Source organism: Phascolarctos cinereus, unplaced genomic scaffold (genome assembly GCF_003287225.1).
Source record: "Phascolarctos cinereus isolate Bilbo 61053 unplaced genomic scaffold, phaCin_HiC Scaffold_2;HRSCAF=192, whole genome shotgun sequence".
Taxonomy (NCBI): domain Eukaryota; kingdom Metazoa; phylum Chordata; class Mammalia; order Diprotodontia; family Phascolarctidae; genus Phascolarctos; species Phascolarctos cinereus.
In genome coordinates, this window is record NW_027555625.1 from 189301118 (window position 1) to 189326171 (window position 25054).

General features: G+C 36.2%; 1 protein-coding gene across 1 annotated transcript in view; it reads left to right on the forward strand.

Annotated features, from left to right (window-relative positions):
• SNTG2 (syntrophin gamma 2) overlaps window positions 1-25054 on the forward strand; it is a 639175-nt gene that overhangs the window by 598788 nt on the left and 15333 nt on the right. The window contains exon 16 of the mRNA XM_020965876.2: window positions 1586-1696. Coding sequence (XP_020821535.1) covers window positions 1586-1696 — 111 coding nt within the window. The remainder of the gene's footprint in view (window positions 1-1585; window positions 1697-25054) is intronic.

Here is a 25054-nt window from a genome sequence, read left to right on the forward strand (position 1 = left end):
TTCCAAACCCCATACTCATTTTTAAGTCTCTAAAGGGTGTGTTTAGTCTTCCCTGGGGGACTAAAGTTATTATGCCTTGGTAAGCAAAGACAATTCTGTCAAGAGATTAGATTGATGTTTTCTAAAATTGAATGCACAGTTGTGTGCGAAAGTATCCCTAATGGAGTTGCTCCTAAAAGCTGAGTTCATTTACATAAGCTTTAATAAATCCCTAAAGTAGTTTGTATGACTTTGGCTAAGTCATCTATAAAATGGGGACAAAATCACTTAAGATACCTAACTAAGCATATTAAGACAACAAATTTGTATGCCTTAAAGAACTATATAATATGAGTTTATTATTACTTGTAGTATAGAATCATAGACATTTAGAGCTAGAAGAAGACTTAGAAGTCATCCTTCCAATATTCTGGGATTGTTTTTTTTTTTTGAGGCTTTTCCTTTTTCTACAAGCAGATGTTTGATTTTAAGTGATTTATGTGGAACCTATACTCTTTAACTTTTCCATATAAAGCACAACCTTTACAAAGTCCCCAATACTGTTTAGTATGCTAAAATACCGTAGTTTGATGGGGATTTATAAAGAAATAGGTCAAAAGGTGCTGAGTTAAATTAAAATGTCCAATCCACCACCTAAATTGCCTGCCCATGCCTCCAAAACATTGACACTAAGGGAAAGATGTGAAAATTATCCAGAAATAAAGTCATTTGATATGAAAAATTATTGTAACTTGGTATAAATGCAGCTATTTTGTACTAGACTTTTCAAGAGTGTGGGTTATTTATTATATTTTTAAAACTGTAATTAAGTCTATCTTTTATCAAATATATAACTGTTAAGTTTTTCTTTTCCATGTCTTTTTAAAAAAATTAAAGGAGTAAGCATTTATAGTGTATGTTTCATCTTTAAATATTTTGGTAAATGTTCAGTCATTTTTGCAACACTGCAAAGAAGCAGTATTATCTACATTTTTCAACTTGGTCCAGGGGAAACTAAGGTTAAATGATTTGCCCAAGGCCACTTATGGAGTTGGTGTCAGTCAGGATTAAAATTTTTCATTCTTTTTGCCCTCCACTAGACCATGTCCTCTATACTGGAGCAATAGTAGGGTGTTATGTGAGAAAATTTTTCCAGGCAAAGAAGTGGCATTTTCTTCAAAGTTTTCAATATAAAAATAAGACCCAATGAGAGAGACAGAGGAGAGGAGGGGAAGGGTAAGGAATAAAGGAAGAGGTGTAGAGAGACAGAGATAGAAATAGAGGGAGTGAAGGAAGAAAGGAAGGAGGGAAAGGGAGAATAGAGAGGTTATAATCAGAGAAGAGAAAAATGTGGACTCAGACATATTTGTTTCTTTACCTCATGGGTGTGTAGTGAGGAAGAAAGGAAATCTTTAGAAGTACACTGTGTGTAAAATATTTTGTAAATGTAAAATGTTATATCGTAGTTTTTTATGGTTATAGCATGTTAAATCTCTGTGAAAACCTGAATTTGTCTTTAAATAGCATGTTCAGCTTATTCACATTGTTTTTTAAAATGACAGTAAATTTCAATGACAAATTACTAATTAATGTCATTCCTTTACAGAATGTTCTCTGGAGGTTTAAATTCTCTCAGCTTAAGGGATCCTCAGATGATGGGAAAACTCGAGTAAAGCTGCTATTTCAGAATCTAGACACCAAACAAATTGAGATGAAGGTAGGGAATGTAGCCTGTCTCTCCCAACCAGTACCACAATGTTTCTAAGTTCATTGGCAGAGGGATCAAAATGTCCATTTCATACATTTTCATATAAATCCATGTACCAGGACTTTCCCTAAAATTCAGGAACCAAATCACAAAGGAAACAATGAATGTTAAATGAATAATTGTTTTTTCAATCTAAATTTTGTTCAGTTACACATCAGTTTCATGACCCAAGATGATCAACTTTCTATTAAATTTTCAGGTAACTTCTAATTGTGGGGTTTTTTTTAATAATATATGACAAGTAGAAATATAATATTTCTGTATACTCTATGGTGCTAAGAAAACATAATAATGTGGATTTTTTAGAAGTCTGGAGATAAAATTGTTTTCTTTAAACCTAAATTAACTAGAATATTGTTAATTGGATTTTTTTTGTTCATTAAGAAAGGCCCTCCAATTCCTTTTTGTTTCAATCCTTGTGACTGAAAAAATTTGTAAAGTGCATTTTTCCACTATAAGGTATTGAGTGAAGGGTGTTAAAGGATATTGGACTTCAGGATCCATATTTTAAGCGTTAATACTAATGGAGTTCCATCAATTTAGGTGATTGTTAGTGACTGCAGGATATATAGCATAGAATTTATATAAATGAAATCATATAAATGGATACTAGATGGTGAAGTGGATAGAGCACTGACCCTGGAGTCAGGAGGAACTGAGTTCAAATCCAGATTTAAACACTTGACACTTACTGTGTGACCCTAAGCAAGTCACTTAACCCCATTGCCTAGCCCCACCAAAAAAAAAAAATACTTAACTCATAACTGTTGAAGGGTATTCAGGAAATATAGGCATTGAGGATATCAAGTCAATTTAGTTGGGTGAAGCTCTCTTGCCCAAGTCACCCATTATGATCTACCAGCCAATCAACAGAGTGCCCATGGAGTGCTTTGTTTCTACTTTGTACTTAGGAGTTGAGGAAGTAACATCAAAACTTTTTTAGTTCCCTGAGTCAACCATCTCAACTTATGTCCTAATACCTTTTTAAGGGAAAGTTAACTTAACTTGCATTGAGATAAGGATTCAGATACTGCTTATACCACACTTGGTACCAAGAGACACCTGAGCTTGAATCCTGTCTCTTACATTTATCAGCAAGATGACTATGTTCAATCTACTTTGTCCTTTCTGGGTCTTAGTTTCTTCATCCATAAAATGGTAATAATATTTCTTGCAATGCTTCATTGGGTTCTTGTGAGGAAGAATTGAGATAATGTTTTACAAATTTAAAAGCCCTTCATAAAGTATGATTTTAGATCAGTCAAGGATGGCTTAGCAGAGCTAAACTTCTTAGAGGGCATCTAGGTGGCATAATGAATATAATACCAGGCCTGGGGTAAGGAAGATCTGAGTCCAAAACTGGTCTGACACTTACTAGCTGTGTGACTCTGGGCAAGTCACTTAACTCTGTCTTAATTTCCTCATCTGCAAAATGAATTGGAGAAGGAAGTAGCAAACCACTCTAGTATCTTGCCAAAAAAAAAGGGGGGTGGGGAGAGAAGGAAGAGTTCAACACGACTGAAACAAGGCAACAACAACAACAATGATAACAGTAGCCGCAACCTTCTTAGAGAGGGGAAAGTGTGTATCAGATTATTGCTAAAAGTAACATCAAACGCCTCCCCTTAAAATGCTTCAATGTTTTTTGAAAGGAAAAGCGAACGGTCTGTATTATTTTAAAAATAATCAGCTTCACTTTTGTGGCCAGTTTAAATGCACAAATGTTTGATACTCTTGTATTTACATATAACCACAAAAGATAGATTAGCCTGCAAAAGTGAAGACCAGTTAATGGACAATAATTGATGTAGTTAAATGAGACAATCACATGAATATTACACTTGTTCAGGGTCTATGTTGATAAATTCTATGGAAAAATAATTTCTTTGCCATGGAAGAAAAAGATTAGTATGAGACCCTGAATATAGATAGTTGAGAGTTGAACTTGGTTGCAAGAGTAGATTAAAAACTGATTGAGGACTTGAAAGAGTAGAAGTAATTTTGACGTGTTTCTGAAGCTAAAGCCTCTGTGCTAAGCTTCATCAGCAAAGAGCCCTGGGACCTACAGCATTTATTATTGATAGGAATGAAGCTGTTCTGCTGAAACAAAGATTGTCAAGGAGCCAGATGGTGCAGAGAGGGAGGAACAACCAAGACAAAATGTCATCAAACAGAAAATTTGAGATCCCCTGTGTACATGACTGAAGGAACACAGAATGTTCCTTAGAGTAGTTAGTACAGACTAAGAAGTCAAGGGGTAAAGAAAGAAATTTAGGAAATGGGGGCTCTTATCCTTGACACACTTCCTTCCCTCAAAAAAAAATCTATTTCTGTGATAGTTTGATCTTTGGTCTATATTTGAGAATGTTAAAACAAAACACAGGGGAAAAAAAGGCCTGGGGCAGCTAGGTGGCAAAGTGGATAGAGCACTGGCCCTGGAGTCAGGAGGACCTGAGTTCAAATCCAGTCTCAGACCAGACACTTGACATAGACACTTACTAGCTGTGTGACCCTGGGCAAGTCACATAACCCCAGTTGCCTTGCCAAAAAAAAAAAAACACCACAGCTTTCTTGAACCTTCTCAATGGAGATTCTCAACAGTACAAGAAGGCAGCCTCCCCTATAAAAAGTGGACATAATGGTTTTGGTTTTGTTTCTGTGGTAGCTTTATGGCTGTGTCTGTACAACCAAAGATCTGGTTGTACAGAGCATTGAATCATTTGAAATATTTCCATGGAATTAGCTCCTTCAGTCAAGGGCAGTCAACCAAACTAAGTAACATTCTAAGTTTCTTAGGAGACCAGGGACAGCCACATGAGATCTCTCATGTCTTTCTTTACTGACAGCTGTTTTTACAATGTTTGAAGGAGGCAAAGGCCTTAAAGAAATTTTAGACTGCTTCAAGGGGAAAAAAATTCAGACAGCTCACTAATTGCTTTGCTTTTCTTTCTTTTTTTTTAAATCAGACCTGTGATTTCATCAATGTAGGGAGCACCTGGTTATCAGCTTACCTTACCAAAGCAGATCAGCAAATGCCATATATATCTTGGAGGAATGAATATTGCTAAAATCCTCTCTATTGTAGCATAACCATACTTCATTCTGTTGTGTAAAAAAATTGGATTCCAAGGACCTAGCTTCAGATCCTAGCCCTGTTACTTATTACTTTTGTGACCTTGGGCAAGTCATTTGACCTTTCTGAGTCTTAGTTTCCTCCTTTGTAAAGTGAAAGATTTCTACTTTATCATCTCTAAGGACCTATATAGGTCTGATCCTATGATTCTAACGTGTAATTTGTACATTGAGCAAAAGGTGTAGCACATGCTATCAGTTGAGATGTCCCTATTGAAAATTTGAACCCACACCAGATTCTCTATAGACAAGGATTAGCTTATAAAAATCAAAATGCAGTAAAATGCTCTTGACTGTATAGGAGTGGCTATCAGATTTTCATGACCTTTAGCACAGGCTCACCCAAGTGGCTAAGCATAGGGTTCAAATATATTTTTTTGATATATCCATGACTACCAAATATTTCATTGTTTTCAATGCCAAGGACTTCTAGCAACACAACCAGGGTCCTGACGCTCTGCCCTACCCCTGAGTACACATACAATATAGGAGAAGCCACCCGGGAAAATTAGACCACTTCAGCCATACTGTTCTGCCATGAAGAAATCTCTCCTGACTCGTTTTTCTTCAAAGATAACAAGCTTTACCAGATGATAAAAAAGGCCAATTTATACCAGCACTAGCCTAGGATTCTAATGTTTTTTTTCTGTCTCTCTGCCTCTGCCTCTGTTTCCTTTATGTCTCTCTGTCTCTGTTTGTCTTTGTCTCTCTTTCTGTCTTTCTGTCTCCCTCTGTTTCTGTCTGTGTCTCTCTTTCTTTCTCTCTCCCACATACATGCACACAGGTCATGGGGCTACTAGGTTTTTATTATTATGGTAACATGGCAAAATTCAGAAGATAACCTTTTTCTGCTTTAATTTTATTTCCTTTCCCCAACTTACTAAATATTTATCGGTAACTACTATAAGTAAGGTCTGAGCTATTTGATTTTTGAGTTAGGTAAGAGAATCATTATTAGCTAAGAACCAGATATTTTGGTAACCCAGAGAAGTCTATCAATTGAAGGAATTAATTTTTGCTGCTTTAGTCTGATATCCTGGAGATGTTTCACTTGGATGTTTTAAACAAGTTAATTTATAGAATTTGGCAGTATACTTATTATATGCCTTATGTCTCACTAAATGAAAGTTCTTAATTCCCCTTGAAATGAAACTCAGTGAATAATCTATCCAGGGTAAATAAAACCAAGTGTATTTAAAGGGGCATATTTAGTTACTTTTCTGAGGTGGATGATTTCTCCTACAGAGTCTTTTATCTAATGTGTTCTCAGTATTCTCACTTTTATAAGCCAATGAATAGTAAGATGACATATTCTTTCTAGTAAACTTGGCTACATCTTCTCACATGAGCCTATATTAATCACTCCCTACTTCGTCTTTCACTAGTCTGATTTCTCTTGCATGTGTCTGTCATCATCTTCATGCTTCACCACTCTGATAAGGTTATTCCTCTAGTATAATACCTTCAGTGGGTCTCTATCTCTTCCCATATTGCCCTGATTTTAGAATTTAGGGCCTTCATAATCCGCTCCCACCTAGATTAGCCCTATATATTCAAGTCAAACTAGAGTATTCTTATCAGCCTGGCACCCCCTAGGTCCATGTCTATTTCATATTATCCCCTCTCTGTACCTGGAACAGACTCAACCCCCCCAGAACATTACATCTTACAATGAACACTAAACCCAATTCATGTACCTTTGCCTCCACAAAACCTTCTCTCTCCTTTTGTCTTTAGGCAAAAGTGATCTTTCTTTAATTTTCCACAGGGTTTTATCTGGACCTTTTTTGTGTTTACCTTGTTCTCCCTTATATGACCGTAACTTTTGTATGTGTCTTCTTCCCATTAGTTTATAGAATTCTTGAGGTCAGACTCAATGTCATATCTATCCTTGTAGCTCCATACTTAGCAAAGAACCCTGAACATAATAAGTGTTTAATCAGTGTTTTTTTAATGAATGGGACAGTGATGATTATAAAGAATCACAAGGTCTTCCTGACTGCAGATTAGGCTCTCCATCCATTGCACCACCTAACTGCCTCAATTTACATTAGTAAAGGTTAAAGTTAGAAAGATGTCATTTTAAGATTGATGTCAGGAAAAGCTTCCTAGTGATTAGAGCTATTCAAAAGTGGAGTGGGCAGCCTTAAGAGATGTTGGTTCCTTGTCTCTGGAAGTCTTCAAGTAAAGGTTGGCTAAAATCATCATTTTTTTTAGAGAGGATTCCTTGACTATGTGAGTTATGCTAGATGACTGCTAATGTCCCATATAATTATAACATTTTGTGATTCAATGAATGAATTAATTATTGAATGAATGAATGAGGTAAAAAGTTATAGAACCTCTTCATTATATATGTAGTAGGTCTTTTTGTGACTGAATTATCAACTTGACAGATCATTTTTAGTTCTATGGAAGTAATAAGATCCATACTGGGATAAACTGCTCTATGTACGAAATGCTCCCATTCACCTTCCCTCTTGTTTTATAAAGAGAACTAGCATTATCATTACAGGAGAAAGCACACTGACTCAGGAGCATGAGAAGTTCAAATCCCTCCAATGATGTGTTATTTTAGGCAAATCACTTAACTTACTTGGGTCTTATTTGCTTCAACTATAAAATGAGGGAGGTTTGACTGGATGGCCTCTGAGGACCCTTTTGACACTACATCTGTGATCCTAAGATCCTACAGAATGGTGTGTGACATAGAGGTTGAATACCGTCTCGTGAGGTGTCCAGTGTACGACCAGAAAATAACGTTAGTCAATAAAGAAGTCTGCCACTGACTCTGTGGGTGATCCTGAGTAATTATTTTGTCTTATCTAGATCTTTGTTTCATCATGTTTCAAATGAGGGAGTTTCTCTAGGTGTCATCTAAGTTCTTCCCTAGTTCCAGTAATCAATATGATCTATTTCCATAAATTCAAAACTATTAACATATAAGCCTCAAACAAGCATGTAGGTCTGTCAGTGAATTGTGTTTTCCCTGGGTATTTGTGGGAAGTCAGATGCAGATTTATGAGGTATATTAATGTAAATGGAGCATTTAAAAACTGTCACTTAAGACATGTTCCATTTCTGTCAGATCTGGCTAAAGAAATCTACCACCTTAACAATTTAGAATTCAATCTGCTGTCTTGAGTTCAATTTGTATAGAGGTGTAGGGTAGGTTTGGACCAAGTGCAAAATGTTTGCACTGGACACGTCACCCATTAGAAAATGTTTTATTCTGTAAAACAAAAATGCTGGCTGATGAGCTAGCAAACACCAAAGACTTGGAGAAAGGTTGGTTTGCTTGACTGATGATCTTTAGTTCTATTTCTCATTATCTTTTCTTGATGGCCATTTTATATCCTGAGTAATTTAACTAATGAAAAAATATTAATTTAATTCAGTAATTTAGGTATCTATTACATTTAGCTATATATCATACTTATTTATATATTATGTATATTTACTTATGTATTAATTTAATAAACATTTCAATTTAATAAAAAATTTAAGTGCCTTCGATGTGCCAGGCATTGTGCTAAGTGTGTATGCATATATACTGTGTGTATGTATGTGTGTGTGTGTGTGTGTGTGTGTGTGTGTGTGTGTGTGTGTGTGTGTAATGACAGCTATGGTATACTTAGATGGGAAGTCCATCAAATTATTTTTTTTGTTACATGGGTTTTATACATATATATACATAACATATATATGGATATGGATAGATAGATATAAACACAGATTTGTGTTGATGCTTTTCTGTGATGTTTCCTTTATAATAATGTTTATTCTGTGATTCAACATAGACCATCCCAATTCCTCAGGAACATAGGGAGAATAATAGAAATAAAAACAGGGTTTATTATTCCTTTTTAACAGTGAGTTGAGAGGGAAAGATTGTGATGTTTTTGTTAAACTTCTCAGCATATTATACAGCATAACTATTAGACATGGTAACCTTATAGTAACATTCATAAGAGCCAAGGATGGTGGCACCATGAGTATAAAATATTTATTTTTCATTATGTACCATGCTTGAACCACCTCATTAACATGGAGACTTTTAAAAGAGTTTTTCTTGACTTTTCCTAAATTTTCCAGTAGCCGTGGTTGGCATTTTTTTCTTCAAGTTAAAAGGAAGACTTGTTCCATCCAATAAATGAAAAGACTGAGACACTGCGAGGAATGTTTTATGTTGCAAGCCAGTGGATGTCATGGGGGAGATAGAAACTATATGGCTGAGCATCAGCAATGTTGAATGATGTCAGCTTAAATTTAAGATGACAGAGACACACTGTCTCAGTTTCAGAGGTTGTTTTCTAAAACAAAAATTTCATGGAGCACCTTTTTTTTAATCATTCAAAATGAATTTCCTAAGTGCTACAATATTTAACAGTTGCTCTAATATTATCGACTGAACCCAAATAAAGGGAGTTTGCTTTGTCAGTCACCACTCTATTAGCACGCACACGACCATATAATTGGTTCATAAGATAGAATGCCACCTTTAAGTCTGGCTAAAATCCTTCTGTTATAAGCTTGTGGTTACTTTTGACTTCTGGGGGGACAAAATTTTCCTTAAGGGCTCAAATTGTCCATATCTGGTCCTTATTGGAAAGATAGAGATACTTTGGAAAGTTTGAATTTAATTTGTGTTTCTGAGTTATAAGATGGAAATGGATGTCCATGTTTTACTTGTCTTAGAGGCTTTTTTTTCTTTTTTTGACTAGGCAATGGGGTTAAGTGCCTTGCCCAGGGTCACACAGTTAGTAGGTGTTTATGTGTCTGAGGCTGGATTTGAATTCAGGTCCTCCTGACTCCAGGGCTGGTGTTCTATCCACTGCACCAACTAGCTGCCCTCTTAGAGGCTTTTTTTACATACTTTCTTGGTAGCAATATTAAAACTTAAAATTTTGCATATAGCCATTAGCTCCTGAGATAGCCCATTCCATATTTTGACAACTAATTGTTAGGACATTTTTCCTGACTTTCTGAACTTCAGGCCTAAACTCGCCTCTGCAACTTCTACCCATTGTTACTCATCATTTTCATTAGACCCAACCAGAATAAGTCTAATTCCTCCTCTATAAGACAGCATTTGAACATAGCTACGATATACTTTCTGAGTTTTTTTTTTCTCCAAACTAAATATAGCTGGATTTTTTTCAGGTAATACAAGGACTTAAGTCCTTCTCCTTTGTGGTTTCTTTCCTCAGTACACCCTCTAACTATTACCCATAGTTAGCTTTGTCTAGTACTATTAAACCTTTAAGCACGTCAAAGCCTTCTAAGTGAAACCAACATCAACGTGAAAGAAATTGGTCTAGCCATCCACATGAGAAAAACAAAATAAATTTTTTTTAATATCACTTAGCTATGGCTAAGTTAGATGGGCATCAAAGTCATTTTTGTATTTAGCCTTTGTCTGGCATAAGCAGTATAGATGGATGATGAGTTGGACCCAAAATTGTATAGAGAACAGAGAAATTGAGTCCTTTTTCAGTAACTGTGCGGTCTTTTGGATGATTCTTTGTTTTGTTTTTTGGGGGTTTTTTTTTGGGGGGTTGCTTTTTTAGGCAACTGGGGTTAAGTGACTTGCCCAGGCTCACACAGCTAGTAAGTGTCAAGTGTTAGGCATGAGGCGGTATTTGAGCTCAGGTCCTCCTGACTTCAGGGCCTGTGCTCTATCCATTGTGCCACCTAGCTGCCCTAGATGATTCTTAATTGTACATTCCTCCCTTCCCCAAAAGTCATCACTTCAACACCAATCAGTGTTCTCCTGACAATTGTGTTTGGCTGTGTAACACAACATCATGGTCTCAAAGGAATCAAAATTATAAATAACCCAAAGAGGAAATGAAAGATGTATATAAGCAAACAGTAACACAACACATGACAACTTTTAAGTGAGAAGTGGCATTAAAAGACAATGTTGATGACAACTATGAAGTGAGCTAGTTATACAATAAAAACAGAAGAGAGCAGATGGACAGCCTGATTGTTACATTAGTACACTGGAAATTAGAGGGGTAGAGGTGGAGGAATAGCTCCAGCAGATAGAAGATCCATCGACAAAGGAATCCTCAGGATAAAAAAGAAGAAGAAAAGAAGTAGTAGTAGTAGTAGTAGTAGTAGTAGTAGTAGTAGTAGTAGTAGTAGTAGTAGTAGTAGTAGTAGTAGTAGTAGTAGTAGTACTGAGATGGTGGTAGTGGTAGTAGAGTATATAGAATAAAATGAGGTGTTCAAGGAGGACTAGCACCTCTGGTATGAGGGCTTGCCAAGGCCTTTTCAAGACTTCTCACTTTTGGTATCTATCTGACATTTAACTCTCACTTGTGGCTCCAAAAAACTCACAGGGCCCATAACCCGTTAAACCTTTTTGACAGATGGGGTAAATCAGGCTGAGGGTAACCAACAAGCTTGTCAATGAGTTAGGTGGATGTCTCCCAAAGCATAAAAAGACCTTCCCTGGTAGAATGGGCAGATGAGAACAACTTATTCCAGTGCCATGAAGGCAACTGAAGTAGGCACTGTGAAACACCTAGAGCTTGGTCAAACATTGAATGTGCCAAGATCATCCACTGCATCCTGGGCCATCACCAGTTGTTTTGGCTTTTTTCTTGCTATTGGACTTTGATGACCCTGGAAAAGACAGTGAGGCTGACAATTTCATGCAACTCTGCCTCACTTAAATCCAATTCACACATAAGTCATGACATCACCCAATGATATCATTGGTCCTCATTGAAAATAAAGGACAGAAAGCAATAATGGTATACAGAATACAGGATTTGAACTCAGGGTACCTGGATTTTAATCCAAATTCTGTTCCTAACGAGCTATGTGAGTTTGAGAAATTTGCTGCCCTGCTGTAGTCCTTAGTTCTCTCATCTGTTATTAGTAGGATGAACTCTGTAACCTCTACAATCCCCTCCAATTCTAAAACATAGGAGGACAGAATTGTATGCTGCTTGTTAAAGGAAAAAAAGGACTCCCAAAGGCATATGATTATGTTCTGATGTTATTCAGGAAAAAAAATAATGATAGTATATAAAAACAAGATTGGCTTGGAATTTAGATGAACAACCAAGTTAATAAGTAGTCTTTATCAAATGCTGCTATCAAACTGCCGTGACATGAAGCATTCAGACAATAACACATGTTCAATATTAATTAAAGGGGAGTAGCTCCTCTACAATACAGATTATGTTTCTTTTTTGCATTGTTGAAAGCTAATTATGTTGTTAGGATTTAATAATATTAAATAACAATGTATTATCTTCCATGGTATGTTTCAAAGATGTGTGATCATCTCTGCCAAATTTTAATCCTTCTAGTCAAAGCAGAAAAGTGTCTAAAATAATGGTATTCATGGAAACCACTGACTTGACATCAAAAGACAAGCGTATATTTAATATAGGAATACATTCACTTGTACACAATTTAATGTGATCAAATATTACTTTGAGTACAAGAGCAAAACTGTTTTTTTAATACTATAATTTTTCTTATGTAAAGAGAACTTTTTTCTCATTTAATTCAAGTATTTATTAAATGCCTACTGAGTGCAAGGCACTATACTAGGTGCTGGAGATACAAAGAACCAAACAAAAATCCGTTCCCAGACTTACCCTACTTATGGTCTACAAAGGCAAAGGTGTAAGACGATGGTTCAGATGAGGAAACATAGAGTTTAGGTGATTTTCCCAAGATAATACAATCAGTAAGTAGTAGACACAAGATTCAAACCAATGACTTCTGACTTTGAATGTAGATTCCTTTCCACAGTACCAATTCACTTAGCTTCTCTAGACCTCAATTTCCTTCTCTGCAAAATGATTAGAGTGGAACAAGAATTTATTAAACTCTTACTATGTACCAGGTACTGTGCTAGACACTGGGAATAGATACAAAGACAAAAAAATTAAGTTTAGTGATAAAAGGAGCAGAAAAAGTATTTTGACATGAAGCAAATGAGTTATATGAACTGTCAAATGATGTAAGCAATTGCTGCTGTTTTGGATAAATATTTTAATGCCTGAAAGGAGTAGAAAAAAATGTGCATGTGAACAAAGACAGCTTTCAAAGGCTCTTTCAGGCATTTTGGACAGAAAATGAATGGTAGTGTAAATATAATTGCTCAAATCACCTTTTGAATGAAGTTGAATAATGCCTTACTTGTATATGAACAGCTTGATGTGTTATAGAAGCAGAGAAAGAACTTCTATTTATTTTAAAGTATAAAGTTATGAGTATGAAGAAACAGCTTCAAGAACTCATAATGACATACTGGACCATGTTGAGGACTTACAGCTGCAGATGATTATGGCACTTCAGCTCATTTGCATGCAGCTAGTTGATTAAAGAGAATGAAACTTTACAAAATAGAAATCATATAAACATTTTGAACCTAAGGCCAAAAAAAAAATTTTCAATTTCATAGTGAGAGTTGAAAGGTAAAACTGAGAAATCAGGAGATTGTCATTTAAGCCATTGAAAAGAAGGGAACTGGAAAGAAGAACATAGCCCAGGAAATACTATAGGAAGCCAAGTAAAAGAATTAAAGAGAAGAGCAATGAAAAAGCTGCTAGAAACAGGCAGTTGACAGAAAGTTTCAATTAAGTTATACCTGATTGATCGGAGAAAAAAAATGATTTAAGTGAATTAAAGAGCTTCATTCACAATGATTGTTCTTCAGGGTCCCTTAGTGCTGAGCAAGGGTGAAGTGTCTCCCACATCTGTCTTCCTCTTATGCCACTTCTGCCTTGAAATGGAGAAGTAGAAGTGAATCCACACTTTGCTGCTACTTAGTAGCCTGGTGCTCCTTTTATCACTAAACTGTCCCATACAAAGGGAACAGTATCTTAAAAGGACAATATATTAATCTATCTATATACGTGGGGGTTAGCACCTCCATTAGAATGTAAGCTCCTTGAAGGCAGGGAGTTTTTTGTCTTTGTATCTATTCCCAGTGTCTAGCACAGTGCCTGGTACATAGTAAGAGTTTAATAAATTCTTGTTATTTTCCAGAGAAGGAAACTGAGGTCTAGAGAAGTTAAGTGAATTGGTACTATGGAAAGGAATCTACATTCAAAGTCAGAAGTCATTGGTTTAAATCTAGTCTCTACTACTCACTAATTGTGTTATCTTGGGAAAATCACCTAAACTCCCTGTTTCCTCATCTGTAAAACAATAGGGTTGGACTAGATTGTCTCTAAATTCCCTTCTGACCCTTGATCTATGATCCTATAACCCTACCTGTGTCACCTTGGGCAAATCATTTAACTTTTCTAAGCTTCAATCTACTTTGTAAAATGAGTGAGGTTGAACTATATGACTTTTAAAGATAATTCTACCTTCATAGCTATGTCATCCCAAGGTCATACAGGTAGAAAGTAAACCAGGATTAGAAACCTGGTCTTCTGAGTCCAAATGTTATTTCTTTTCCACTACACTATCATGTAGTGATGATCTTAAGAGCCTTCAAATCATCCAACTATGTGCATCATTCTGTATTTGAAATATTTAAGAGAAGCTTCCTATGATTTTGTGACACTCCCCCCAACTTTTTAAAATATAGAATATATTACTATACATTTGGGTAATAGGATTCTTAAAGAGTTTTTCACTTATGGGTAATAAACAACTTAAAGACTCAATAAGTACAATTTGCAAATGCTCATGTCTGGTATCAAGCTACTTTGTGATTCAGTGGAAGAAATGACAGAAGAATCATGCAACCAGTTTTTCTGTCCTGTTATGTTATGATTACTCTTATTTTCAGCTTGAGGTATTCTTTTTTGTAGTGTGCACCAAAATTTGAGGAGTGTAGCAGCCTTTTCTTTTCTCTGTTTCAGAATTTCAGCTGATGAGAGAAAAATTTTTAAAAGACTTTTCTTTCTTTCCCTTCCATAAACAGAGCTATACACTTGCCTTGACCATTAGAAACTCTGCTGTACTTAGATAATGAGAAGAAAGAACAAGAGATAGAAAAGAACAGCTAGGCATGAGCCACATTTCCCCCCAGGTTTTCAGAATAGTGATCCTAACAAATTCCCAAGGCACAACACCTCATCACTCTTATGCCAAATTTTCTTCCTCTTTATGTTTCCTCCCTCCACTTCTACCATCTTGTCTCTCCAACTCTTCCCTCTTCCTAATTCATTGTTCTTAATCCTTTCTTCCTCCTCTTCTTCTTGAATTCTATCTCTCTATAGTATCTCCTCCAAGGCCACTTACCCAGCTCCCACTTCCAAAAGCAAGGCTTATACACTTAACTCTCTCAGGGTTCTAAGGGTAAGCATGGCCAAAGGGAAAATTCATAACCCCTGTTGCTTTCTCAAGTCCATAGCCAGTATTCTTCCATGGTGCAAAAGGTTGAAGCTATTTCTTCCCTCTGGTGGCTACCCTATTATTTCCTTCTCTGTGTCTTCTTGTCCGTAATTTAAGTTGTTGAGTGTAGCTTCTCTTGGTGATCATCTGTTTGTTCTCAGTATGTCTTTCTGCTTTGAATTGAATAGTTTGTCATGTACTAGTTTCTTCTCTAAAATTTTATGATCAGTGAGGGTGGAGGAGTGAAACATTTCCTTTAAGCTCATCTCATCCCCCTTAACTCTAGTTTAGATTACAAGAGTCTGTCTCCTCAATGACTCCCAAGCTTATTGTACTCTACTATTGGACTGAGCTCACTTCTGGACTAACTATTCCTTTTATATGAAGCCCAAATATGTGACTTGAATTTTTCAACCAATAATAAGTACTTTCAAGTGTCATCATCTGCCATTCATCTACTGACAAAATGTCTTTTCAAAATGATTAAAGACTTGTCCATACATACAAAGTTATATTATAATCCCTTAATAACTAGTTTATTAGTTGGAATCCCACTCTTATACATCCAGTCAATCAATCAACATGTGTTAAGTGCCTGCTATGTGCCAGGCACTATGCTAAGCACTGAAAATACAAAAAGAGGCAAAAAACAGTCCCTGACCTCAAGGACCTTAGAATTGATTGGGGGAGATGACCTGCAAACAAATATATACAAAGCACCTATATACAGAATAAATAGAAAATAATTAAAAGAGGGAAAGCAGTATAATTAAGAGGGTTGGGAAAGGTTTCTTGCAGAAAGTAAGATTTTAGTTGGGACTTAAAAGGAAGTCAGTGAGATCAGTAGTATTCAAAAAGATGTTGCAAATGTGAAATTGACAGGCTTTGGCAACAGCTTGGATATGGGGGTGGGTGGGGGCAGTTTAAAAGATACTGAAGGATCCAGGATGACTCCCAGATTGTCAACCTGAGAGACTAGGAAGAAGGTGCTGTGTTCTACAGTAACAAGGAAAATAAGAGAAGGAAGAGGTTTAGGTGGAAAGATAATGAGTTCTTTTGGGATATTTTGAGTTTAAGATCTTTCCTTGTCCTCCAATTCAAGATGTCTGAAAGGCAGTTGGATATGTGGAATTGGAGGTCAACAGAGAGATTGGGGCAGAAAAGGTAGAGTTGAAAATCATTAGCATAGAGATGTTAATTAAATCCATGAGAACTGATGAGATCACCAGTGAAATAGAGGAAAAAGAAAAGGGCTCAAGACAGAACATTCAGGGGCAACTAAGGTTAGAGGTCATGACCTGGAGGAAAAACCAGCAAAGGAGAGAGAGGAGAGGATAGATAGGTAAGAGGAAAACCAGGATGGAATGGTTTCCCAAACCTAGAGAGAAGAGGAGAAAGAGTGATTAACAAGCTGAAGACAAATCGAAGAGAATGAGGATTGAAAAAAAGCCTATTGGATTTGGCAACTAAAGTCATTGGTGACTTTAGAGAGGAGTTTCATTGAAATGACAAGGTCAGAAGCCAGATTTTAAGAGGTTAAGATGAAAATGAGCAACTAATATAGATGACTTTTTCCAGTTTGGTTGAGAAAGGGAGTGAGTTGATAAGGGAGGCAATTGTAGGATTGCCTAGCAATAGTGAGGGTCCAGTTGAGGTTATATAACATAAATTTGTAGTGACTAGTCAGAACAGTTGTGTGAATTTATCTACCTTTGTTCAGCAGTACATATATAGGCTTGAAGGCAATAAATGGCCTGGTGGGCATAATCAGCAGTATAATAAAGAGGCTATGGATCCAAGGGAGGAGGACAGTATAGAATTTAATTTGTTCACCAAGGAATTGAGATGACGAGGAGAGAGGCTTATGCAGGGGAAATGGACTAAGAGAAAATTGAAGGGTTGTAGGACTGGAGGTCACACACCTGGAAAGACTTGCATGAACTGCTGCTGAGTGAAGAGAACAGAACCAGGAGAACATTGTACATCATGGTAACAGCTACATTGTGCAATGACCAACTTTGTTAGACTTAGCTCTTTGAAGCAATGCAATGGTCTAAGATAATTCCAAAGGACTCATGATGGAAAATGCTATCTACATCCAGAGAAAGAACTATGGAGTCTGAATGCAGTTGGAGGCATATTATTTTCTTTCTTTTAATTTTTTTTTGTTATTTTTTGTTTTTTTCTCATGGTTTTTCCCTTTTGTTCTGATTCTTCTTTCACAACATGACTAATGTGGAAATATGTTTATTGTGATTTTATGTGTATAACCTATATCAGATTGCATGCTGTTGTGGGGGGAGGGGGATTTTAGAACTCAAAATCTTATAAAAGTGAATGTTGAAAAAATGAAAGTAACTAAAAATTAATTACTTAAGTAATAAAGCATTTCATTGGGGGGAAAAGGGATTGGAGATCAGTGCAAATGAAGAATAAGCTTATGTAAGGGAAGAGAAATGGAGAGGTGAAAAGCTCTAAATATTCCCATCTCTACTGCAATTCAAAAGTCTTTCTTCTTTCCCTCCTTATATCCAACTACACAAGTACAGTATACCAGAATGACCATTTTGTCTCAATTTCTCTTGCTGGATCATTATCAATATCATGACAGCTAACTATGAGTGTAATACGAAAGCTGTTTAGAAGTCTTTTTCTTTCCCTTTCATTTAGTTATTGGATTAGGACCCATGAGTTGAATTATCATCTTCTATAGAAATAATATCTCCATACCTGGATACGTAGCTCTATTCTCTCTCCTAAGCTCCAGTTCCATATGATCAGTTATCTATTGGTTATTTTGAACTAAATTTTCTGTAGGTACCTCTAACTCAGCATGTTCAAAACAGAAATAAATATGTTTCCTACCAAATTCACCCCTCTTCTAAACTTGCTTAATGTGGCTGAAGACACACCCTCTCTTCATTCTGCTTCACAGTTCAGTGTTATCTTCAAATTTTAACTCTTACTAACTCCAAATGGAGCATGAGCTCTTCTTTCTATCTTTAGGGTATGTCTCCTACACACCCCCTTCCCTCTACTCACTTAGCATAATTGAAGCCCTGTTAACCTCTTATGTTCATTATTGCAATAGCCTCCTATTGAGCTTCCTTGCCACAGACTTCTCCCTACCTCAAATCATCCTCCACAGAGTTGCCAAAGTGATTTTCCTAAACCACTCACTTCATCTTGTCACCCTGATACTCAACTCAGTGAAGTCCAGTGCCTTCATATTACCTCTTGAATCAAATGTAGACTCCTGTTTGGAATGTTAAGCTCTTCACACATTGCCTTCTTCCTCTATTTCCAGTCTTCTTAATTTTATCCCCTTGTACACACTCCAGCCCTACTACATTACTTGTTCTTTACATTCACATTCCATCTTCCAACTCCATGCCTTTGTACTAGCTGCCCCTAAGCATGAAATATTCTTCCTCCTCATCTCTGCCTCTTAGAATCCCTGATTTTCATTAAGACTTAGCTCAAACACCACCTTTTGCCTTCCTTTCCCTGTCTCCTGTCTTGCTTCTGTTTTTCCCTTCAGTGTACCCCATGGGTACGTGTTGTATCCACCATTAAAATATAAGGTCCTTGAATATAGGGTTTTTTTAATTGTTTTTGTTTTTGTTTTGTTTTGTTTTGTCTTATTTTTTGCTTTTACTTTGTATCCCTAGCCCTTAGCATAATTTTGGCATATAGTTGGTGCTTAATAGATTCTTGTTTGATCAATTAATTCTTGGTGTTCAATTTAACTTGTTTCAGTATAACAGGCTATGAGATATATCTTTAATCTTCATCTCATAGTCCGCCATACTGTCTTCATATTGATAACAAATTGATCTAAACAAAAGACCTTTTTATGTTTTCTATAGTCATAGAAGTCGATGTATAATATATTTGCTACCTAAAGCCTGTCAGGATGAAAACCCTGCATATAGATCAGATCCTTTGCAGAAGTCTTAAAGCACAAAAGTTAACAAAGTGCTTTCCCAATGGCCTGTGGGCTATGCTATACTGTATGCACTTAAATAGCTCAGAAGAAATGAAGCAAGAGTTGACTAGCCCCTCTTCTACCCCTGCCAAAAAATGCTGCTTTTGTCATGACAACATGGAATTTGCCTGGCACATAGTGAAGTAGCAATAGTATAGTAGAAAAGGCTTTGGATTTATATCCAAAGAACTTGGATTTGAATTCAGATTCCATTATCTTACTACCTGCATGACCTTGGTCACAACTTATGCAGCTTCGTTTCCCTTTCCTCTAAAATAAGGGGATGGTAAGTTTCTTTTTCCCCCTTTCAACCCTAAATCCTATTATTCCTAACCCAATCCTAGCTATATGGATACTGTGATCAGGAATTTTGTACTTGTTTATTTACTAACTCACTCAGTGGTATTTCTTGGTAGATAGCTGGATCCCCTGCAAAGCCTTCACCAGGATATCAGGTGGTTGAAATATAACTAACTATGACTGGTCTTCACACTAATAAATCTCAAGGATTCACTGGGTTTCACTATCTCATTTCTAATCATTATCTTTCCTATTTCTTTGCATTTCTTTGCCTTTCTCATTCTGATACAAAAGGCATGTACCACACCACTTTCTTGTGAATTAAAGGTCAAATTGAGGATAATAATTGTACTTATAGAAGCATGAATCATTCCTGATAGGAATGAACGGAGATAAGTGTTAAAACTGGTTTTCATTGGTGGATATAAAAAGGATATGAAATACTTGATTTTAATAATAAGGCAGTAAAGTAAAGTAAGAATTAATAGTACCTCCAAGTCAGTCTGTGGTTCATCATAGTGTAAAGGTGACTCTAAGTTCTCAAAAGCTATGCCATAATTGGTATGTTCTACCAAACTAGAAAGGCTTAGAGTATGGACCAGTGACAAACTGTGTGTCTATTATCTAAAGACCAATCTACCTAATTTTTAGAGAATATTCACCAGGTTGTCCAAAGAGTGATGAATTTCCCTATGAATTGGTCAGTGGGGAATGGAAAGAAGCAGGGAAGTCAGAAAATCCCATGTGTCTGATCCCCTTTCCCAAGATCAAGTACCTCTCAAAAGCTTAGTTCCTATTCCATTTTGGACTCCAAGTATCAAACAGCCAACTTCCTGAACTAACTGGATTTTTTTATATACATTTAGACAAAGAGACATAACTGAGTCTCTCATCTAATCACAACATATTTCCTATGTGCTCTCATTTGTCTTTATCTCATGGAAGAAAAAACAACAACTTATCATCATTTCTAATTGATTAATGCTTTATTCATACATTACAGTGGGGGAGTAGAAAAAATCCTCAACATCAAATTTACATTTTGTGATTACTTTCTAAGTCCATTGATTGATTCTCGGACTACTTCAGTTGTGGGGAAGCAGGGTGGGCAGGGAGAGGGAACCACCACCTGTAATTGAGTGACACTGACCTTGTCATTCCTCATATACAACATTCCATCTCTCAAATCTGAGAATTTTCACTGGCTGTTCCCATGCCTAGACCTATTTTCCATCCTCTTCTCGGTCTACTGTTTTCCCTGGCTTCAAGTCTCAGCTCGAGGCCCACTTTCTATAAGAAGCCTTTCCAAGTCTTCTTTCATTTTAATCCCTTCACTCAGAAACTATCTGTAAATTATCCTTGATGTATTTTCTTCATAAATAGTTGTTTGCAAGTTGTCTATGCTCATTCTACTGAGGTGTTTGATGGCAGGGACGGTTTTTTTGTTTTTCTTTTTAATGTGTATGTGGGTGAAGCTGCCTTTTTTCTTTTAATATCCCCAGCACTTAACAGGGTATCTGTGACCTAGTAGGTGCTTAATAAATACTTGCCTGACTCACAAACCACTTCCTCATTTACACTTAACACCTTGTGATTATACTCAAGATTCTTTCTAATTACGTTGAGGTAAAGGTAAAACCCTCCTTCCTTAAAATATAAAAAGTATAAAAATGAACCTGCTTAAGTACAAAAAAAATAGATTAATAGATAAACATTAAAATTATGAGAAATGATAATGTAACATTTACTGACTGTGCCAACATGGGCAAATACATTAACTTCTCTGAACCTCACTTTCCTTTCTGTAAAATAAGGGCAACGTACCTTCCTCCCAGGATTGTTATGAGGTCAAACAAGATAATGTTCTATATGTAAAGTACTTTGCCAATCTTGAAGCACTATATAAATTGAGTTATTTTTGGTTATTATTATATAATGCAATGTTTTGTTCTTTATATACATATGTATATGTGTATACATATATATATATAAATATTATGTATATGTATGTATGTATGTACATATATGTTTTGTAGAAATGCTTTGTAAAAATCCATAGATGTCTTCCCTAATCTATGTTTTAGGTAGTTAACTATAAGCCCTAGAAAATCTCCATTTTCTTTAACAATCCACTATTCTAGAACTTATCTAAAATCATTTAGAACTTATTTACCCACTTAGACTGGTTCACTCTAGACTTTAGTTTCCTCATTGGTAAAATGAGAAATTTGGACTAGACAATAATGATAACTGGCCATTATAAAGCAGGTTATTGTGTAAAGGTTTTTTTCAACATTATCTCCTTTTCAATTATAAAACCTAATAAGGATCCTTCAAGTTCTAAATCTTATGGTACTATAATCCCTTATGTGGTGGGGAGGGGGAGAGAGACAGAGGGATTAATAGGTTAATTGTATCCCTGTGAAAAGAAATATTTACTTTTTTATCTCAAATTTACCTTTTCCATCTAACTGCAACTCCCTGTACCTCATCCCCTGATATTTAGTGAGCAATGCTATTCTCACTCTGTTCATACTATTCATAGTTTTATTGATTTTAATCACACCCTTTTTCACTTAAAATTTCTCCTCACGGAAGAGTGCTAATCTGTGAAGAAAGCATCATATCTCTGTTGAGAAACCTAATGTTTCTCTGTTTGAATGTTCAGAAAGAGAAGGGATTTGGCAGAGAGAGGAAGAGAGAGAGAGAAGAGAGAGAGAGAGAGAGAGAGAGAGAGAGAGAGAGAGAGAGAGAGAGAGAGAGAGAGAGTAGTTTAGAAGGAGTAGGTTCCTGCATAAATGATTCAGAAATACACATAATATAACTAAAGTCCTTTTCTTAGTTTCTGTCTTCTAAGGTGAAAGAAGGAACTGGCTAGAAAAGTAGACAAATAGAAGAATATCTTGATGGAAAAAATTATGTTTTTATTCAATCCCAGAGATTTCCAAATATATGTGTGTATGTATATGTATGTGTGTATACATGCAAATTAAACATTACCATTTCCTATCTGGCATAAATAACTCTAATGAAAATCTAAGGAAATGGAAAATGTTTAGCTGGTATAATGATTTTAGGTGAAGCTCCAGATTGACAGGGCCAACCAGAGCTAAATAATGTTATGCTAGGAAGCAGACAAACTGCCTGAATGCATAACTAAAGAGCCCTTCTCACAGCTGAGGAAACCCATCACAAGTGGAAATATCAATTGTCCATAACAAGAAGCCCCCAAGAGGGAGCTCAGTTGAAGGGAACAAGGGATAGAAGTTAGGATTGGAAGAGCAGGCAGAGGTATAGCCAGGACATAGGCCATGGATTGTGGAACTTGGATAGACAGGCCAGAGCACAGCCAACTTGGACCAAACAGAAACACAAATTAAAAAGCAAGTCAGAGTAGAAGACTGGGCAGAGTTAGCATGCATAGACGCTTGCCAAGCACTCATCACAGAGGTGAATCTGTTTAATTTCATTCATTCAGAAAGCATAAATTATGTACTTACTATGTGCACCAGGCTGTGCTGGTCATGGGAAAACAAAGATTTAAAATGGCATATGCCCAACCTCAAGGAGCTTACCTTCTATTAGGAGAATAAATGGGCAAATATAAATATATAAACAAAGTATGTGGTGAAGACGCCAGAGGAAAAATCAAACAAAAGTACTCCAAGAAAATGATGAAAGAGAAATCATTCTCAGGGAATCAGAGAAGGCTACAGTCACAGAAGAACTGGCAGTTAAACTAAGTAGTGAAGGAAGAGAGATAAAAGATGACCTGCAATACATGGAGCAGAGAGATGAAAATCTAAATTTGGGGAACAGGTAACAGTTAGCTTAGAGAGAATGTAGTATATGTTAGTCAGTCAGTGAATATTTATTTAGTGCTTACTGTGTGCCAAGCACTATGCTAACCACTGGAGATAAAAACACAAATGAAAACAGACAGTCCTTACCTTCAAGGAGCTTTCAATCTAGTAGGAATATAATGTGTAAAGATGGGTAATGTGAAATAAAACTGGAAAGATACCCTGGTGCCAGACTTAAGTGGGCCTTATAGGTGGATCGGTAGATAGAGCATCAGGCCTGGAGTCAAGAAGCTCATCTTCCTGAGTTTAAATTTGGCCTAAGACACTTACTAGCTGTGTGACCCTGGACGAATAATTTAACCCAGTTTGTCTTAGTTTTCTCATCTTTAAAATGAGCTGGAAAAGGAAAAGGCAAACCACTCCAGCATCTTTGCTGAGAAAATCCCAAATGCGATCACAAAGAGATGGGCATGATTGAAATGACTGCAAAACAACAAAAGGATTTGTCATTTCATTTTCAAGGCAATAGGGAGCCAATAAAGGTTTTTGAACAAAGCAGTGACATGAGCACATCTGTTTGTTAGGATTATTCAGGTGGCAGTATAAAGGTTAGACTGGAAATGAGAGAAATTTAAGATAGGGAGATCAGCTAGGCTAGGAAAAAGGTCTAGATGAGTCAATAAAGGCCTGTACAAGATTCTTGACAGTGACCTTGTTTATAGAGATTCAAAAGATGTTGAAGAGATAGAATTGAAAATATTTGTCAGGTGCTTGAATTTTGAGGGCGGAATGTAGAACTATCCAATAAGAAAGTGAAATACAGGAAAAAGTTAGAGCTGAAAATGAAGATTTAGAAGTCATCTGCTTATTGAAAATTAACAAGTAGGAATTAACAAGTTTGTTGCCCAACTTGACCCCATGTTTCTAATTAAAATGTTATTATGAAAGGGAGCCAATAACTTTTCTATCTCCCATATGTCTCCCCATGTGGAAGTCATTCATTGTCTCTGATGGTAATGATATCTAAGAAGATCCTAAGATGGTTACCATCTTATACTACAGGAAGACCCACCAGTTTTGATTTCTGTGGCTTCCCTATCCAGACAATCCCCTTTTTTTGACTGGAGATATCAATTCTTTGGCACATCTTGGCAACTGGATACACTCTCCTTACGCTATATTTTTTGTTAAATAAATTTTAACAAAATATTTTGGTTTTATATCACCTACACATCTCATCAAATCCCTACCACCTCCTAGAGTACCATCTCACAGAATCAAGAATTTTATATAAAAAAAACCCTTTAGTAAAACTAAACAATACATCAAAAAAAATCTTTCTAGCATTATATGCAGTGTTCTACACGTATTGCTCACCTTGGCAAAAAAAAAAAAAAAAGCCAGACCAGGAACTTTCTCCTATATTTGCTTTTGGGCCAAGCTTTATCTTTATGATTTCACAGCACTGAGTTTCAATTGTTTTTGTGGCTGTTGTTCTGTTGTTCTTCTCATAGCAATTGTATGTTTTGCTTTCCTGTTTCTGCTTACTTCACTTTAAGTTAGTATAAATTTCCCCATGCTTTTCTGTTTTCATAATATTCATTTCTTACAGCAGAGTAATATCCCAATACATTCATGTACTACAACTTGTTTAGCCATTTTCCAGCTAATGTAGTCTACTTTATTTTCAGTTCTTTCTCACTAAAAAGGTACTGCTTTGCATATTTTTAAGTGTATCTAAGGACAGACATTTCTTTT